This window comes from Hylaeus volcanicus, chromosome 8 (genome assembly GCF_026283585.1).
Source record: "Hylaeus volcanicus isolate JK05 chromosome 8, UHH_iyHylVolc1.0_haploid, whole genome shotgun sequence".
NCBI lineage: Eukaryota > Metazoa > Arthropoda > Insecta > Hymenoptera > Colletidae > Hylaeus > Hylaeus volcanicus.
The window spans coordinates 14,224,692-14,244,837 of record NC_071983.1 but is presented as its reverse complement, the minus strand read 5'-3'; the positions used below and the strand labels follow the sequence as shown (position 1 = coordinate 14,244,837).

The 20,146-nt window shown below is 34.9% G+C and overlaps 4 protein-coding genes across 7 annotated transcripts in view; 3 read left to right on the top strand and 1 right to left on the bottom strand.

Annotated features, from left to right (window-relative positions):
- LOC128880826 (uncharacterized) overlaps window positions 1-16,242 on the top strand; it is a 77,862-nt gene extending 61,620 nt beyond the window's left edge. For all 4 annotated transcript variants that reach the window (XM_054131307.1, XM_054131309.1, XM_054131310.1 and 1 more), the window contains exons 5-11: window positions 947-1,110; window positions 1,422-1,607; window positions 2,519-2,674; window positions 4,399-4,551; window positions 8,895-9,156; window positions 10,723-11,130; window positions 12,101-16,242. In XM_054131307.1, the coding sequence (XP_053987282.1) occupies window positions 947-1,110; window positions 1,422-1,607; window positions 2,519-2,674; window positions 4,399-4,551; window positions 8,895-9,156; window positions 10,723-11,130; window positions 12,101-12,499 (1,728 nt within the window). In that variant the 3' untranslated portion in view covers window positions 12,500-16,242. The remainder of the gene's footprint in view (window positions 1-946; window positions 1,111-1,421; window positions 1,608-2,518; window positions 2,675-4,398; window positions 4,552-8,894; window positions 9,157-10,722; window positions 11,131-12,100) is intronic.
- A 26-nt stretch (window positions 16,243-16,268) lies between these two features.
- Window positions 16,269-18,598, bottom strand: LOC128880828 (replication factor C subunit 2). Its single transcript, XM_054131313.1, has 6 exons — window positions 17,931-18,598; window positions 17,439-17,706; window positions 17,057-17,305; window positions 16,778-16,987; window positions 16,583-16,696; window positions 16,269-16,464 (listed from the first exon to the last, which is right to left on the bottom strand). Exons 1-6 carry the CDS (start codon window positions 18,041-18,043, stop codon window positions 16,342-16,344), a joined length of 1,077 nt encoding a protein of 358 aa, XP_053987288.1. The 5' UTR covers window positions 18,044-18,598; the 3' UTR covers window positions 16,269-16,341.
- A 408-nt stretch (window positions 18,599-19,006) lies between these two features.
- LOC128881079 (neurocalcin homolog) overlaps window positions 19,007-20,146 on the top strand; it is a 160,618-nt gene continuing 159,478 nt past the window's right edge. Inside the window, exon 1 of the mRNA XM_054131770.1 lies at window positions 19,007-19,163. The gene's annotated coding sequence lies outside the window, so the exon portion shown is untranslated. The remainder of the gene's footprint in view (window positions 19,164-20,146) is intronic.
- The window catches only part of LOC128881080 (neuronal calcium sensor 2), a 144,062-nt gene continuing 143,086 nt past the window's right edge, over window positions 19,171-20,146 (top strand). Inside the window, exon 1 of the mRNA XM_054131774.1 lies at window positions 19,171-19,941. The gene's annotated coding sequence lies outside the window, so the exon portion shown is untranslated. The remainder of the gene's footprint in view (window positions 19,942-20,146) is intronic.

Below are 20,146 nucleotides of genomic sequence, written 5' to 3'. Positions count from 1 at the left end.
TTTTCATTTTGGTATCAGGAGCACATGATATGCGAGGAGGTGGCACGTTTGCGCCTACGAGCATACAACCGGCCCGACATAGCTGTTAGTATAGGTTGCCTGATTCAAGGGGCTAATTTTCTGTACGTCTCGAAATTCTGGTCGATTTTGCATTTTTTCAATCCAGAGTTAAAAGTAGTGCCACATACTTTCATTCGTACCATTTTCTTCATGCCACTACTTCATATATCATGTTTTCCAAATACAAAAGGTAAGGTTCAATGCAGAATTAAAGTAGTGGCCCATACTCGATTTTTTTCGTGCCACCTCTTCGCATACCATGTTCTCCTGATACCAGGAATGTTTTCGAATGTTTTGCCAACAAACTTCGAGTGTAGAGAAGGACAGCGAATGAAGAAGAGGACGGAGCGACATGCGAAAATGACGACCAACACCGGGATTATTTCGGTGAGACAATATGCAGTAAATATGTTGCGAATTACGTCGCGTTTGGTCTCATTTTAATTAGAGAAATGCCAGGAATATGATGGTGACAGTTGTACAACAAAAACTGTAATAATAAAAAAAGTTTGATCGTTGCATTAGCATTGTCTCATCGAAATATCCGATCCCGGATCATATTACTGTCCATTTATCGTAGAGAAACTTGTGCATTCAAGGAGACTGTTGAATTATATATGTATTTCAGATTAATTTCATATTGATTGGTATTAAAGGACCTGCCGAAAATAATCATGTATACTAAGGGAGCCGCGGGTCTAAAAAGTTTGAGAACCTCTGGCTTAACCAATCGGGATGAAACCTTTTGCATCTTGTAGAGCATGTCTCCCAGTTACCAAGACATTTTGGGATTTGTCATTCTATCTTCATTCGAACGAAATTACATATTTTAGTTTATTCTGCTCAAAGCAGCAATTGTCCTCATATATACCTATTTTTCTGGTAGATGGCCAGCATTGAAGTGTCATTGTCGACAACACCGAGACGAAAAAAGGGTGGAAGCATTTCTGGTGGAGTCACGTCGCCTGCTGGACATCGAAACAGAGATCATTATAAGGAAGTGGACGCTCTTCGAGTTGCGCTACGCGACAAAGAGAATATTATTCAAACGTGAGGAATTGTATTATTTTGCAATCATGTATCTCTGATTTAAAAAGCATTAGTAAGATGAACAGAAATTTCGACCTAAGGGTTTTCATGAGACAAACGCGTCTTACAATTAATGATCGTTCCGAAATTTGATAAGAAACAGGATGACATTATCAGGAATTTATTAATATAATTCTATTCGTTGATACTCAATTGTCATTAGGAAAAGCAAAACGTGCGTGGCAACCATCTTGTCAACCGTCACTATTAGTATCAATCATTCTTATTAACACTGTTGAAAATATGTCATGTTATACATTGTTACGTTTCAGATTGAAAGGGCAGCTGTGCAACACCCTGAGCAATCGATTAGCATTGCGCAATGGTGCACCACCTTTGACAGAGGCGGACAGAAAAGTGACAGAGGAGAGACTACAGAGGTTACGACGTGACGCGGATAATAAGCGACTCGCGATTAAGAACTTGAAACTTGCACTTGAACGCTTAGATATTACCGAGTAAGTAAATTGAAGCTCGACATTTATTATGAAGCATAAAAACAATTTTAATCGTATAATAGATAACAAGTAATACCAATGTATAACAATCTAATTACGACTCTTTATTTAATTAGATAGTGAAGCTTTTATTTTTTAATTGTAAAATATTTTTACGTAACTATTCAGATACTAATACTAATAAATCTCACGATTAATTTTTATCGGTTAGTCAGTTTAAAAAATATGACGATTATTTATTCCACATTTTAAATATTTAAAATAGTACGAAAACATCTTCAACAGTTACACAAATTTAATATAATCGCAGAACACGATTTCCCTTGTGTATGCGACCACTATAATATTATCCAAGTTAACTAGAGCATGGCAGTTAACACTTTTACTACCGGTCTATTTAGAAATAGTCTACGCCGTAGACGTGGACTTTCTACGTTGATCTATATTAATCTAGACATTAAAAGGCCGACGCTAACATCTGCATACTGTTACCGTCTGTAACAAAAGCGTCGTATATTTTTAAATATTAATGAGTAAACAAACGTAAAAGTAAACAAACAGCAATAACGTTAATAAGTTTCAGGAAGTAAACACAGACAGGAAATCCTATAAATAGGACCGAGAGATATTTTACGTTTCTAATACCGAGTACTGACGAAAATAATAAAATTCTGAAGCTGAACATCGCATTAGGGCAAAGACAAAAATTACGAAACATATTTTGAAATGTCAATATTGTTAACATGTAGCATATAAAATAAAAAGATTTTTAATCATTTTTTCATAACCAGGAATAGAATTTGAAGTGACACGAATCGATGTCAGGGGTCGCGAATATGTTCAGTGAACAAGTATGATTGAAACGGAGAATGTTTCACGTATACCACAACATTCGATTGTGTTTGTTTCAGCAACATCGATGTTCGGATTCAACAAGCCGAGTTAGAGTACAGACTTGGACGAGAAGAACTTGAACTTCTGACCCTTCGCGAAGAAAGTAGAGCTCTTCAGGCAGCCTTAGAATTAGCGGAGACTCAGGAGAAACAAAAGAATGACACGATATTTAGGTACGTTTCCGTATACACATTACGATCATCTTGCGAACTTCTTGCGTCTACAACTTGCGTGTTCAGCAGCATTAGGCACATACAAGGTGTGGCCGAATAACGTGTAATAGCAGGTACGAGAAGGCTCCTTATGAAAAAATAAGAACAAAATGTGGAATACAATTTTTCCATTCAAAGCTTAATTTTCGAGAAAATCGAGTTTGAAAATCCTAGTCGTACGTATGCTGTTACGAATGATTGTAAATTATAGTTCGCCGAGCGTCGTATAACGCGTATCGTGTTTATAAACAATCTGTCTACACAGCATTTAAAAGTTACCGAGTTCAAGAAAAAATACACAGAAGACTTTTAACGAGCAGCATTTTATTTGATCAATTATGTGACTTAGCCATAACAGCACACGTACAAAAAAATGGGATTTTCAAACTCGATTTTCTCGAAAACTAAGCTTTGAATGAAAAAATTGTATTGCATATTTTGTTCTAATTTTTTCACAAGGAACCACTTCGTGCCCGCTAGTACATGTTATTCGGCCGCACCCTGTATATTATATGCAAACTTACATAGATCACTTATAGTAGATAAAAAATAAAACCAATGTTTAAAAATTTAATCTTAATCCTTTATTAAATTAATATTGAAACTTCTATGTATTCATTGTAAAATATTCTACTCCGTAATTATTCTAATTATTGCACCGAATAATGGACAATCGGAAACCATTTTTGTTACCTAATGAAAAATCAAAATTGAAGCAGTTCATTTTATATGAAAAATAACAGGATTACGTCTCCAAACTTCTTATAAAAAATAATTCATTAATTTGTTTCACAGTTTGGAACATCCTGTAGAAATAAACTAAAAATAAACATTGATTATCAAGACCAATGAAGTTTGCCTTAGAAGCAGCTACGTAATATTATTTCCAATATAAAGTACTCCTATACCTATTACACGTATTATGTACTCTCAGTGAACCACTCCTTAGTTTTCTTTATAGAATAACAAGGAGCATTGTCTTGTTGAAAAATGTAGCCCTCACACTCCGGGTCAAACAAGTTATGCATTGATGACTCCGGAACTTCTTGCAATATGTTTGTGTACATTTCATTCGACCAACACGCATAAACATTTCTGAGACTTCTGGTCCGCTTCGCAGTGTTAACTCTCCGACGCACACGATTTAAAATTAAAAATAAAATTCATGCTGCACAGAAGAAGTTTCAACGATTCACCAATGTGTTCTACCTTGTATAAAATTATGTTTTCATTTATTTATCATTTGGCGTTTGTTCGAAGGCAACTGAATGGAAAAACTTTAAATAAAATATCAAAGCTAAGCAAAAAAAAAAAAAACAACAGTTTTGAACCCACCCAACTCCAAAGAGTTAAACACTTTCGTTGCGGACGACGCACATGTGCGTCCAACTGAATATATATGATTGTTTTTATTATTTTTCAGTTTTTATCTTTTTTGTTCGGCAATCATATTATATATCAAATAAGTTACCAAAGTATATGTTTTTCGAAACAATCATATTAGAATATTTGTGAGAAATTTTTCATTAAAGAAAATATCATAATTGCAGCTCCCAGCGAACTGCTACTTATTTTTGTCCGCAGCGAGAGTGTTAAGGAATCGGTTGATTTCATTCTTTTTGTTTCAAGCTTTTGTGCATAATTATAGACACGATATTTGATAAATTTGAATTGTTAACCTGCAGCTGTATCACTGGTTCTACGCAAGTAACGATACATGCAGTGGAGGTCAGCGCAGATCCTAAAAGCCCTCGTTTTGGAGCAGGACCGAGAGAGGATACACCTGGTCTTTACGTCGATTGGGCAGTCGAAGATTCCGGACTCTGCAAAGGAGATAGGTACGAATATACTCTTTTATCGCGTTAAATTCCATACTACATAAAATAACCATGACATGATTCACACAACTATAAACATTCACATTCGAGACCATCGACGGGGAATGTACGATATCAGAGTTTCTATAGTGTGTCCCGTGTACAATATTACGATCCGTTTCTTTAGAAATAGTGATATTAATTTTTTGTTATTTGGATTGCTCCTGTAAAACTGAATAACATTTGTTCCAAGACGATATTTTCAGAATTCTTTAACAACAGCTTGTAACGTTTTATACGGGATACCCTATATATTCGACTAGTGTATCGATATTCATGCCATATTATAAATATTGGATTTATTTCGCCCTCTTTCTTTATTCATTTCAACTGCTTGATCGTCAATTCGCTAGAAATGTTATCAGAGCGAATACTCGATATTCAGACAGGGTTCTGGTTTGTTTAAGAGAAAAATCGACTTTCAAACACTTGTATTTTTTAAAGCCTTCTTACACAGATACTTTGCTATTGATTCTTATTATTAATTCTTATTATCCTGATGCTACAACTTCAAAAAGTCATTATTAACTCATTCGCAACCGCTGAGGTGAATTCACGTCGCTTCAAATTCTATTCTTGGTTGTGAACAAATTATGAAAATCTTTTTATTTTATACACTGCGCATTTACAACATTGATATTTAAAAATATGTTTTTTTATTTTTATCTTCGACCTAACGATACAAACATGCGATGTCCGGCTTCAGAATTTTATTATTTTCGTCGGTACAGTATTGTTTCGAAATAAGCAACTGTTTTCCGCCTCGAAATAAGAAATTCGCTGTCCCTAGTTTCCTTCAAACACGTGTCTATTTTATTCTTAAAACATTCGGCAATACATACAAAAAATACAGAATACCAAAAATTGTAAAATTAGTGCAAAATTAATTCTTCTTCCTGCTCTGTCTCCATCAAATCGACATCATCAGTTTTTCTAATGATCGGAGCCTTATTATACCACGAAAAAAAGGAATTTTTTAAATCCGTGATTATATTCTAATCTCAAAACCATAAAAAAATGAAGCTGCCTCCTTATTGTAGTACACCCTTAAATTCGTTGAGTTAATTCTTCATATGTACTTCCTGCTGTACTGTACACCTTTTGATTTTGGGTTCCCTATAAGTAGAAGTCAAGAGATCTAAGATCAGGTGATACGCAATCAACCTTCCGTATTATTCAGCTTTAAATCAGCTGTTACTCATCAATTCTATGCTACATTCAATATTTGCTTATAATATCGTAACAAAGCGTTTACAAACAAACCTCATCTAACATTCTTTTCATGTTTTCGCTTGTAGATCACGCTCCTACAATTTTGCCGGAAAAGTAGGAAACACCCTGTATAAAAGTGACACTGAAAGCAGTCATACGGATTGCCGTCATATATTATCCGCCGCGCAATTATCACCTAACAGGAAAGGGAACGGTATTTTTCTCTCGATGGGTATCCTGTAGTCCAGTGATTCTCAACCCTTTCCCTTGTTCACATTTTTTTTACCATATATCAGAAAGCGATAGAGATTACTTTGGTAGAGATAACATTCAATGAGAAACCTGTGATTGTTTACGAAAACCTGCCCTCGATCTTGCATTTACTATTATTATAATTTATATCGTTACAATTTCAGATACTACGTCCTATGTTTATAAACACAAATAAATTTCTGCTCTCTGCCACGTAATTTTAAAGGAACATAATAATTGCATTTTGATACTCAAGATACGTTATTAAATGTCACAGCGCAAGTTACAAACAAATCGCGATTCTACAGATTGTATACAGGGTGTCTACGTGTAAGTCCGGACATACGCAGGGTGTTGATTCTAAAACAAATTTCCAACAGAAAATTACTCTTAGACATTTTCTTTGTGTCGCCTTATTCTCGAGTATTTTCACTTTTAATTTTTTTTTCTGTGTTTTCGACATGACGTTCTTTAAGTGGACGTTTTTAGGTAAAAATCGACATTTTTCAACAAAAATCGACTTGTCACTTTAAAATTAGCTTGGCATCCGGTTTGATGTATTTTTTGGCGACACTCCCGAGTCTCCATAATTAGGAAAACACTGGTTTTTTTACACCTCAAGCCTGATCGGATAAAAGAGTCTAAATTTGAAAAACATAATTTATTGGACAAAAATAAAACCTTGCGATGTAAAAAAAAACCAGTTTTTTTCCTAATTGTAGAACTCGGGAATGTCGCCAAAAAATACATCAAACCCGATGTCAAGCTAATTTTAAAGTGACAAGTCAATTTTCGTTGAAAAATGTCGATTTTCACCAAAAAACGTCCGTTTTTCTGCATTCAAACGTTATTTTCTCCCTAAAATACCACCGTAGAATTTTTTTTGACAATACCATTCCAAAGTTGAGACTTCGAGACTTCGTTTTTCCCGAGGAGTGCCCGCCAAACAACTATGTATTTAAAACTGAAAAACGGATAGAGAAAAAGTCAAATTTGTTGAAATTGTCACAATGTAAAGTTTGACCTAATTTTTCACTTATTAAACTTACGTAATGAATTTTGATTTTGTATCAGGCAGATGGAAGATTTAACGCTCTTTCGAATGGTGTACTGATTTTTAAATTTGCACTGTAATTTAGTCAAGTCGAAAACACAGAAAAAAAATTAAAAGTGAAAATACTCGAGAATAAGGCGACACAAAGAAAATGTCTAAGAGTAATTTTTTGTTGGAAATTTGTTGTAGAATTGACATCCTGCGTATGTCCAGACTTGTACGTAGACACCCTGTATAGTCTACATAATATGATATTTTATTGAATGGTGATCTCATCTCATCTCTAAAAAAAAACTAAAATTTCCCTCTGATTGAGATCCTCTGTTAGACGATAGCTTGCTACGGATTTGCACGGATCCTTAGTTGATCTTCTGGGCGCCTTAATTGGCATGTAACGAATAGCAGTGTTCCCGAGACAAGCAAGAAAGAAAAGTGGATAAACAAGAACGAATAGGGGGAAAGAAGATAGTAATTAGACATTCGCGAAAGAAAAGTCTCGAATAGGAAAGTAAAGAAACAAGAGAAATGAAGAAAAAACGTGGCCAAGATGGAGTAGAGTAAACACTTAACGTGTAACGTCGCGTAGACCACATAACCTGGCTATCGGTGTAGAACAATCCTGCAATCTTGGCGTTTGGTTCCCAACAGGTCACCGTAGCGTGAAGCGGCACCGGAAGTTCGCCGTGTGCCCCCGCTAATTGCACCCACGACTTCACATGACCCCAACTTCTCTCCACCTACTCGTGGATATCCCCCGGGAGAATTCGTTAAAACTCGGCAAACTTGTATACCCTGTATACAAAGGTCTATCACCTTTCACAAATTGAAAGTATACATTAGAAATGAGCAGAAAGAGCATAAGAACATAAGCAGGGTGAAATTGCTCCAGGGAGATATTTAATCGCTACTTCGAGAATGTGTAATAGGCACTGATAAAAGACCACGACCCATAAAAAAATCAAACGTTTTACTCAACGGATTTTTTAGTAAAACAAAAAATACTTAAAAGATAGAAAACATTTGCTTCTTTCAAAAACGGCTTGACCGATTTTCAGAAAATGTTGGCATGTTATAGGGACACATGAAGACTTTCTTGAGACAGAGTAACAATCATATGGGGATTCATTATTTAGTAGAAAAAAATTCCTTTTTGCAAAATTTTTTTTTTTTGAGAATGATATAATTTAAGCAAAATTATGAAATTCCTTTTTTAGAAGCTTCATACTTTCTTATGTAGCATATATTTTTTTCATCGGCATCTTAGCATCAGAACTGCGCGTTTAAAAGAATCTTAGAAGGTAAAAATCTATTTCATCTTCGTCTTTGTAATCATCCATCCTTTTTCAACAAGATTCAAATGTTGTGCCATCTTTCTTTTCTATTTCCTTCCTAATTTTTGCCTTCTGTCTTTCTTGAATCTTTTTAAATAACGTGTATTCGTAGTACATGCAACCACAACTCTACTACAACAATAGCAACAAACCAGAACTTTGTTACAAATTTCTCTCAATTAACGCTTTAACTACCAGCCTATTTAAAATAGTGTACAACATATAAGAGGGTCATCTAAATGATACAATCAACTGTGCGTATTCTGCGATTTTTTTTATTATTATGCGTGTTCCCTCAAAGTGAGTATTGTAAGTAGACAAACGACAACAAGGTTAATAGGTTCCAGTAAGCAGATATTAGAATTGGAAAGCTTGCGAATAGACTTCTGGTAGATAAAGTGTTAAGCGTAACGATGCTCGTAACGTCCAGACGTATCAGCCGGTATTGTCTTCAGGATCTTGGAGGTAAACGGAAAGCTTGTGGTGGGAGCCGGCAGGAGCGACTTGGCGAGACTCCTGGCCGTCGCGCCCGACGCGGCACAAATCGTGGTCCTTCGAAAAGGTGAATCCCTTGCAGCACTCCGCACACTACGATCAGATAACCTCAGGCTGACTCACAGAATCGGATATCTCGAAGAACAGGTTAGGGATCTTCTGGCACCAAGTAGAGCCGAGGTCCCCGCGGATCCTCCGCCGACTCGCCAAGAACAAGTTCAGGTAAGAAACGAAACTGAGAAGTTGCCAAACTTCAATTAGAGAAGTTAAACAACAATTAGAGAAGAAAAAGAAAGATAACTCAATATAGAGAGTTTTTGGTCAGAGTGGTGGGTGCTTTTATATATTTCAAGTTAATATACAGTATGTTCGATACCTGGTGGTACAAGCGAGTATAGAATAAAAATGTTTCATGTGTGGCTTTGTTTTCGAGAAAATCGACTTTGAAATTTCGCTTGGAGTTTTATTTATGGAGTCATATTGAATCAATTGTGTATTCTGAAGAAATCACAAGTTGCGAGCAATTGAAAGAAGAGATTATTGTAGCCTTTTGTACATTGAAACAATCGAATACGTTAGAAAGCGTCCATAGAAGCGTTAATTAGAAGTGGAGGAGTACACCCTCGCTCATAAATATGTGGATACGCTTACTACTTTCAATGAATAATTAATATACACCGTAAATAATTCTATACAACTTTTATTGCTAAATTCTATATTGGATGTGTATTTAACAACACTTAATATTATTAAATGTTTTGAGTGCCAAGTTCAGAAAGAATGTTCGATATATTAAAAACAATTATGGCAAAATATTATAAAAGAAATGAGATAAATCAGATACAGTGAAGAAATTAATAGTATCCAAGTTTGGTAAAAGAAATTTTAACATTATCTAGTTATCTCTGTAGTTTTTATCATTACTAATGTGATATTAGAAAAAACTATTAATAAAATATATTCGCTAATACGACATAAACATATCGAAAGATAAATGATATAATCGATATTAATAGATTCGTAACTTTTATTAGATATTTATTTCTATTAAGGAAGTGTCCACATACTTCTGAGCGGGGATGTATGTATTCGGCAGAATGGGCAACATTTTCAGCAATTGAGGAGTGTGCGTCAATAAGAAGGCAGCTCCAATTTTACAAATTTTTGGAAAATTAAAAAAAAACTCTAAAAGAATTTATTGCATACTAAAAAATTAGTTCCTCCAAAATAAAATCTATGACTTCATTAATTTTTAAGAAAATAGTAACACTTTATATGGTACACCCTGTATACAGAAAACAACATTTTCCGTGGATATCGTGTGATCGTCAATTTCGTCGGTAACATTGTTCAGGACTTTTTGTTAGTCTGCGTCTGTGGTCTACAACATATGAATTCAGGTGGGAAAAAAATGCCACCCTACTTACCCTCCAGACATAACTCCATCATATTACTTATTCAAGAGTTCGTAGAACCATCCCCATGGAATTGAGAGTAGGAACGCTTCAAAAGTTCCCTGACTGGATTCTTCGTGGCGAAACTGAAGTATTCTTTACAAAATATGGATCTAAATTTATTTGTAAGGGTGTACAACGTCAAAAACTTCTGCTATTTCTCAAATTGAAATGTCGAAGCTAGTTTATTAAAAAAATTGATTATTCGTTAGAATACTCGTGCGTAAAAAGTCGTATGGGAACTATTTTGATTAAACACACGATCATTTAAATAACTTCGTATGTACCAACCAAGTGCTTCATTGTAAAACTTGTTTTCTCCTCGTTATAATAGGTTTTCCAAAAGGGGCCACAAGTGACCGCATTAGTCGCGAATCTTCCTGGTCTCAATGTCAGAAATTCGATGGAGCTGCGCCAGAGTTTACCGACGGTGAGGAACAGACACAGCGATCACTCGAAACGCTTAATGGAACCAAAAAATCTGAAGGACGTTAATTTGTCGTTGGACGGTATTACAAATAGTCACCATAAGTCGAGAAATAGGCAAAAGCACCAAGGATTCCAATTAACCGGATCGACAGCTAGCTTGGATTGCAAACAGATACAGATGCAATCGCAACTGCAACGTAGAAGACCGCCACGCGTTGAATCGGCTATGGAACACTTGTCAAAAAATCGCAAAGATTCGTCGCGAACTCAGGCCTTAGACTTTGACTCTGAACCAACGTATTATCGGTTCCAGGTAATTGGAATATTTTAATATGACTCCTAAACTACATTCTATTGCAACCCTTAGAGATCCAAGTACTGCACTCAAGCACATTGACAATAACTGCAATAAAAATCAAGAAATAACGTATCATTGTTTTACTCGAAAATTGTTTAGCACATTATATGCGGGAAACGTACTTTTACGTTTTTCGTAGTCTGTCACTGGAGCGCGGGTCATGTAAAAGTAAGTATTTAGTAGATTTGTGTTAGAAAGCGGTTAGCGTATGAATACGACGGGTATTGTATGTATGCCGGTGTTCCGCTTCACAGACGCAAATACTTTGAACGATATCCTATTGTAAAGAAATATTAAAGTCTTATCATTGCTATTTGTACTTGCTGTTATGAAGAAATATTTTTAAATACGTAGTAAAACTTAAAGAATTGTCTATTTTCATGATTCCGTAAAAGTGTCGTTTCTTTTTTTTTGTTAATAATAATCGTATAACATATATTTAAGTGGAAAATAAAAAAGTATCGATGAAAAAAACAAAGTACTTTTCGATTTATTACGATTTTACCGAATAACCAAACTCCCGCGAGACTATACTCGCATGCAATGTGTTAACTAAATTTTATACAAGACGATTTATTATTGAAATGAAATTCGGGATAGGACAGTTGCTTGGTTTTTATAACTAATTGACACGGATTAATCGTTTAATATTTAACACGTCGTATACACTCTTCTCTTTTTGTACAAAAAGTAACATGTACTATAGTACAGTATGGTGACAATAAGCGCGATAAATTCAACCTACTGAACGTTTACTTCAACATTTATGAACTACACATTTTTCTTCGCATTTCGTACTCATTTCTCCCATCGTCGTATAAAAAATTCCTTAAGAAAGAACAAGCATTGTATAAAAATGCGAGTGTAACGTTTAAATTAATATTTACGCGACATTTAAATATCTAAAGATTTCTTGCTATTTTAGGATATACAATCACGAGCGTCGGAGAACTCTGACATGTCGATGGTGTATTGTTCGCAAGAGACGAAATCCCGTCCAGCACCGCCGAAGAAGCCACTCCGATTGTCTTTACACCGTGCAGCGAGCCTGCAATCCGTGGAAAGTGCTCCACCTTCTGCCCATCACGACCTGGGCAAGAAGCCAACAAAGAGGAATCATAAAGGTGATCCACCGATCGAGAAAAATCCACGAGGGGAAGTAAACGAAGAGACGTGTAATCAAATTCAAGAATTGCAATACAATTCACCCCAGCCACCCCCAAGGACTCCTTCCAGGGCGGAATCGTGTCAGAGCGCGCTACGATGGCCATCCCCTAAACCAAGACCACACTTGGCATCCGTTACGATGGAAAAGTGGTGCTAATGGAAAACGACGTTATTCGCGTAATATACGCGAATTCATCTGATCAAATTTGACCCGGACTAGTTAAAAAAAAACAACATTTTTATGTATTTTAATACAAATCTTTATTATCGCCTTCAAAATAGGCTCCTTTTGAGCCAATACAAGCATACCAACGGTTAATCCAATTTTCCATACACTTCTTGTAGGCCTCGACCGGGATGGCCATTAGTTCCTTCAGCGAATTTCTTTTTATGGCCTCGATCGACTCATGGCGTGTTCCCCGAAGCGGATATTTGAGTTTCGAAAACAGAAAAAAGTCACAGGGAGCTAAATCTGGCGAGTACGGTGGCTGAGCAATGACTTTTGTTTCGTGTTTGGCTAAAAATTTAGCCACAATCAGGCTAGAATGCTAGAAAATTCAGATCTTTCGGTACGAGTCTGGCGTCAACGCGCTTCATACCCCAAAACATCAACCACAATGTGTTGAGTTGAACCATAAAAAATGTTGAGAGCCTCTGCTATCTCTCTAATGCCGACCCGACGATTTCCAAGTACGCTTTCCTTCAGTTTTTCAATATTATCGTCATTAACAGACGTGGATGAACGACTCGCATGAGGCAAGTTTTCTACGACTTCACGACCCTCACTGAATGCTTTATGCCACTCAAATACTTGAGTTCTCGATGGGGTAGACTCCCCATAACACTTCTGTAACATTTTCAAAGACTGCGTAGCCGTGATTCCATTGGAAACACAAAATTTCAAGAAAACTCGTTGTCCCATTTTTTTTCCGATAGCAAAAATCGCCAGACAATCTTTTCGCGTCGTACACAAATGACTGCCAGACTCACAAAAATGGACGTATCCCGCGCGCACTTCACACGAATGTCAAAGAAGATTATACCAAACTAGAACAAAAATATTTTAACGATTCAGTTTACGCGAGCAATTTAAATGGACCAGTCCGGGTCAAATTTGATCAGATGGTATTCGATGAAGCACATTTTCCATATAAGCATTTTGGTTTAATGAGAAGCAAGTCTCTTAGCATCTTCAAACTCGGTAAGTACTCGACTCCTTATTACTAGAGCCTTTCAAAGAACAAAGATGCCCTCATCATTAGCCGTGCATTGGTATATCCGTTTAAGGGAGTATTCTCTAGTCAGGAGCCTCAATTTTTAATCCATTTTGAGGATTTTCTTTTTGTTAATCCAGAAGTAATTTTTATAAAGGGTTTTGTACACATATTTATACACATTTTAAGAATTTTTCGAATTCAACAAAATCTTTGGCAGAGTTATTTTTAAAGGTCTACACCCGGAGAAAATGGAAAAAAAACATCGATATTTTAAAAGCTCTAGACTAGAATACCTCATTAAGGATATTCGATATATTAAAAAACAAATTAAGGCTATCAACACTCTCCAGTGATAAAAAAATGTTTATTCCAATAATACATGATGAATAAAAGCATCATGTAGTACGATGTATTGCATATTGGAGAAGTTAAAAATCAAAAGTTGTTTACTTTTCATTTATTATTCGAAACTTCTATCTACATTTAAATCGTAAACAACAGCTCTAAGAAATTTGTATGTATTAACTGAAAAGAAGAATAAGCATTTTATTTATTTTTATTGACCGACATTTTTACTCTGACTAATTTAAATACTTACAAAAGATTGTTATCATAAATACTTCATTATATCTGTAACAAAATAGTGTACGCCGTTTATCGTTGGAGAAGTCAAAAGACATGCTTCTTAATTTAGTAAATAAATATAATCGAAGATCTCTGCTGTTAAAAAGGAAATTTCCCGTAACTTACAAAGATTTTAGATAATACGTATGTAAATACAGTTTGATACTTTGATACTCGATACATGTATTTGAAGAAGACTGAATATTCCGAACTAAATTTGTTCACAAACAGACTATTCTTAAATATTAAGTAACTTAGAATCTGCATAACTTCGTTCTGCTAACGTCAAGCCCTTATAAAATACCATAATTGTTAAAAATTATAGTTTATTATTCATAACATTCATTGCAATCATAGTATTTCCATATATGAGGATATAGGCAAGTTAATGGACAATAAAAAGCTAGGGGCAGCGACCAAACTAATTTTTCACACATATTCACATTTTTCACTTTTCTCTGCATATAAATTTAATTTTACATCATAATTATCATAATTCAACTTCTAATTGTTAATTTCTACACTAATAATTGTCTAATACTTGGTTGTTTAATTTTTAAAAAAATGTGGCGCCATCCTCGGCAAACAGCCCAAGTTTGTCGTGAAATAGTTCCCAGTTCACGCAGACAGATGGCGCTACGTTTTTTTAAAATAAAAAACTAAGTATTAGACAGTTATTAGCGTACCAATCGACAACTATTAGATGAATTATAGTAGTTTTAATGTAAAATTATATTTATATGCAGCAGAAACAAGAGAATTTATGTTATGAATTATTTCAAGTCGGCGGCAACATCTACCGGTGCGGGGAGGAAACTATTTCCCAACAAACTTAGGGGGTTCCCTGAGAGATGGCGCCACATGTTTTTTTCTATTATCATTTATTTAAAAAACTTGATATCAGTCAATTAATAATGAACAAATCAACAATTAGAAGTTGAATTATGATAACTGCGATGTAAAATTATATTTATATGTTGAGGAAAATAGAGAATTTATATTTTGAATAATTTCATGTTTGTGGCGACATCCAGCGTCTCGAATTGGGAACTATTTCACGACAAACTTGGGCTGTTTGCCGAGGATGGCGCCACATTTTTTTAAATTAAAAAACTAAGTATTAGACAATTATTAATGTAGAAATCAACAATTAGAAGTTTAATTATAACAATTATAATGTAAAATTAAATTTATATGCAGAAAAAAGTGAAAAATGTGAATATGTGTGAAAAATTAGTTCGGTCGCTGCCGATACCATTCTTGGGTCTATTAGCTTGCCTATATGCTCATATATGGAAATACTATGATTGCAATGAATGTTACGAATAGTAAACTATAATTTTTAACATTTATGGCCTGATTATTCTAGCCGAGCAAAGCTGGGCTCACTTTTTCAAGTTTTCCAACAGCACTACTTATAAAATATGTCATTACACGCGTCTATTTTAACCTCTTTTGAAGCGTTTCAATTTGTTTTATCTCGTCTGATTAGTTTCATTATAATGAAAAATCGTACTGAACGTAATTATAAGTGTCATATTAACTTTGACAAATAGTTTATAAAAATAAAATTATAAATATAGTTCAAAATTGATCTGTAACGAAAGCGATACAATGACCATGAAAGGTTTAATGCAATCATAATTTAATAAGGCAATTAACTTCATTATTTGTAAAATGCAAAGTTTATTGCTTATTAAAGTAATTAAGTACAAGATTGTCACTTCAAGTATTATTGTACACGTTTAATACAAAATATACGAAATAAACATGTGGAAAATATACTCATTCATTTAGAGTATTTAGTATTATTATAAATGTAAGGATTTTATGTATTTTATTATCGTGCGATAAAACCTAGTTCGATACACGTACTTACATTACATAAATAATATGTAATTTAGTTTTTTTAATTGCTAGTCGAATGATAAGTTGATGTAACACGACGTTAAAAATATTATAAACTTCGAAGAAATATTAAGAAATGCATGTAATGTAACATGTACAATATGATGCTCTCATGTATTATAAATGACCACTACCAGTTCCATTCAAATAAGTATTTTTCAATAAAGAATTCTATAATACAAATATACAAACAGTTTTATTTTTCATAAATATAATCATTACACGTAATTACATCATTATATTATAATTGTCAACATTTGACACTTGCTCTATCGGGCTCCACAGCTGCCCGACATAGCCGAGCTAAAAGACTGTTCATTTGTAATAAACTGTTAATTCCATCAACTATTCCAAGATGAGTTATTCCAATCTCCTAAATCCAAAATAAATAAATACACGATTTCGTTAATTTTATTAACAAATAGTTTTTTAAAGAAAATAATGATCCATAGAACATAATCGAAAAGTAAGTAAAATTAATTTCAACTTACTTTTATAAAATCTAATTTTAATCTTTCATCAATTGGTAGATTTTTACAAACTCTGAATATATTACTAATTAGATCTTCTGCAGAATATCCCATTGCCCATAAATGCTGCATAACCTACTCATATTTAATAAATGTAAGTACATTACAAGTGGATGCTACAAGGTCAATAGTTAATTGAATCATAACAGATCTTACCCCATATGCTTTTGAAATTTGACCTTGTGAACAGAATTCAAGCATTTCTTTAACTAATAATGGGTGGGGTTCATCACAAACTTTAAAAACGTTTTCACTATTTACATGACCAAAACCATTATATGTTGACTGTAAATTATTCAATGCCTGTCTCATATCACCTTGAGCAGTAAACACTATTGCTTCTAACCCATCATCTGTATATGAAATCTACCAATATATAATTTCAAAATATTATTCAGTAATTACTACTTTACTACTATAAAATTGTTTCCCTACATTTTCTTTCCCACAAACTTCAAGAACCTTTGTCAAAACTTGTGCATCCGATAATTTTCCATATCTTAACATGGCACAACGTGATTGTATTGGTTCAATGATTTTCTCGCTATTATTACAAGCTAATGCAAATCTAGTTGTGTTACTATATATTTCCATTGTTCTACGCAATGCCTGCTGTGCACCATCTGTCATGCTGTCAGCTTCATCTAGAATTATTATTTTATGTTTTCCCTTTGGCAGGTTCACCTAGTTTTAAACGAACACAAAATACTTAATACTACTCCAAATACTGAGATAAGTATTCATGTAGGTTGTTAGTAATAAAAGTATATATACAATAACACAAATATTTGTATGCATCTTATTTTACTGTATATACCTTCTTTTGAGCAAACATCTTGATTTTATTTCTAACAACGTCGATTCCTCTATCATTAGAAGCATTCAATTCCAGCACAGCTTCCTTAAATGCTGGACCTAAAAGAATTCGTGCTAAACATAAAATCGTTGTAGTTTTACCAACTCCTGGAGGTCCAGCGATAATAATATTTGGACAATTTCCATGTTGAGCAAACACAGAAAGCCTGGACACTGTGTCATCGTTACCAACAATGTCAGAAAAGACGTGTGGCCGATACTTTTCAATCCTAAGAAAAAGTTTCCATTTTTACACTATTATAGATTTTCTGTTCGTGAAATTACAATAATTAACTTTAATACTCAACAATTTACAATTTTTATTCTATTGCCTTGTCTATGATAAAATAGTTGAAGTATTTATTGTAAGTATTTACTAAATAACATAAAATCTAACCTCAACAACATAAATCTTAATCAGTCATAACTAGTAGTGCTAATTATAATTACATACCATGGTAAAAGTAACGGTTTAGTTACTTTTTCCTTAGTTTTTACATTAGAGCCGCTCGTTGATGGTACAATTTCTATATCCATAGATTCTTCACCGGCTTTTTCACCTGCCATCTTCAAATTTTAAGTATAAAACGCGGGACAAATTTATATGCCCACTACCTGCAGTCAAGCTTCGATGACCACCGCCAGATGATCCCACTTTAAAACTATATCTATTTTTGTCGCACGCGCTATTTCGTTATGTATCCCTCTCCTTCTCTTTTTTCGCAACAGCTCTTCCGAGCTCCTCTTCTATTATTCCGAAACTTTCAGGTTACATAATTAGGTTAAGTTGTAAAAAATTGTACAATTCTAGGGTTTACAACAATAAGGACTGATAAACTAAACATCCAAAGGGGTTAAACTTTACTTTGGCGGACCTAAAATTTTTAAGTTTTTTTTTTACATAAGCCTGTACATTTCGGCGAGTGAAATCCAAAAATGCTAGTTTTCAGGAGAGGAATCCACTGATTCGGAAGTTATGAGCAGTTAAAGGTGAACCTTTTTACCGTATTTGTCAGGCAATTCAAAAGTTGAATTCGTACTCTAGGGCGGGGGAGGGGTGAAGCCCTTCCTGCACCCCCTCGCTGAGAAAATAGGCTCAAACCAACTCTGTTAATTCGAAATATGGCAGTTTTCAAAAATAGGCATAACAATATAAAAGTAGTACATAATGTAGCCCGCCACCACCGAGAACCTGTTTTACCGACAGGGTATGGCTACAAGACAATATGGCGTTAAAAGTGTCAGTCAAATACGGTAAAATGCCACTTTTAACTGCTTATAACTTCCGAACTAGTGGATTCCTCGCCTTAAAACTAGCATCTCCGGATTTTTCTCGGCAAAATCTACAGGACTATGTGAAAGAAACTCAAAAATTATAGGTCCGCCAAAGTAAAGTGCAGCCTCCAAGAGCATCCAAGAGGAAGTAGCGTACCTTATTAGAAAATTGAAAGTACATATAATCGCAGTGATACAAAGTTTTCCTACAGATGTCGCTAGCGTCGAGTGAATTTTTCGCGAAACCTGGTAAGATTGTCGGTCTTCATAAGCGTCTCGTTGGTGGTAGTCGGTGGTTCGCGAAATGAGAATCCAATATGGCAGCCGTCGTGGTATCTGCACAAGTCAGTGTCGCGGAAATGTTTTGAACTCGTCGAGTAATCGTGACAACCGGTTGACGTACAACGCATAGGTTAGTAAGGGGGAATTACGTTGTATCCGCGTATTCGTTTTGAAGAATTTAATCGATCAATTTGTGTCAGGAAACCGGGCATTCATTAGAATCGTTTCTGTGGATACGATTGGGCCGTTAAAGTATATACGTTCGGCCGCAGTATCGTTTCAATGCAGACATAGGTTACCTCGTTTTCCTATCCTCGAATCAAACACGTACCGCGTTCAATCAAAAGTACGATGCGTATCTCGCTTGTTTAACCCTCCCGCCGTGTGGAATTTATTTTCCCTTTGGAAACGTTGGCATTATTTCGTGGTTATTTGCACGCCCATGAATTACTTAATACTCGTACTGAAAAATAAGTGGCTATTAAACGTCCCCGTAAGAAAACATCGTGCGCGATTCTCGTAAAATTGCCACAGTGAATTACAACCGAGATTGTCTTCATTGGGTAGTTAAGCGTTAAACTCGGTAGAGGGTTAAGCATTGTATGTTTAATACCACGCTTTGCGTTTGAATGCCTGATGCGTATAAATTTCTACTAGCGAAGGGTGTATGGGTGTGCGTGTCAGGTGTGTTGACGGAGTCGCGGTATGAACGTGCGTGTCCGTCAATTGTTTTTCAATTGCCGTTTGTCTTTTCTTTTCCAACGAACAATGGTTGAGTGTCGCGCGTGTTTGGACATCAAGAAAGAAGACTCGTTTAAGTGCTACTTTCGCACATCACGCCATGCTGCACGACAGCATGGTTTCTCGATGTACCACCTATCGAACAATTCCGTTGGGGACAACATTCGGTAAGTTTGTATACATTTCTTATACAATTTCTTTTATTTTAACGTATATGTCATTGCTAGTGGACCAAGACGTTCTCAACAAATATTTTCGATATAATTCGTCCTTCGATACTATTTACAGATACGGTATAATTCGAATGACAATGTAGACAAAGTTAAATTTGATTGGCAAAAATTTTTGGAGATAAGTGAAAAGTGTAGCTGC

Excerpts from the sequence above, each read along its gene's own strand:
- LOC128880828 (XM_054131313.1), bottom strand. The coding sequence starts at position 18,043 with ATGGCAGGTGAAAAAGCCGGTGAAGAATCTATGGATATAGAAATTGTA. Across the intron at positions 17,306-17,438 it reads AGATGTTTGCTCAAAAGAAG|GTGAACCTGCCAAAGGGAAA; the intron begins GTATATACAGTA and ends GTTTAAAACTAG. Across the intron at positions 16,988-17,056 it reads AAGTTTGTGGGAAAGAAAAT|ATTTCATATACAGATGATGG; the intron begins GTAGGGAAACAA and ends ATATATTGGTAG.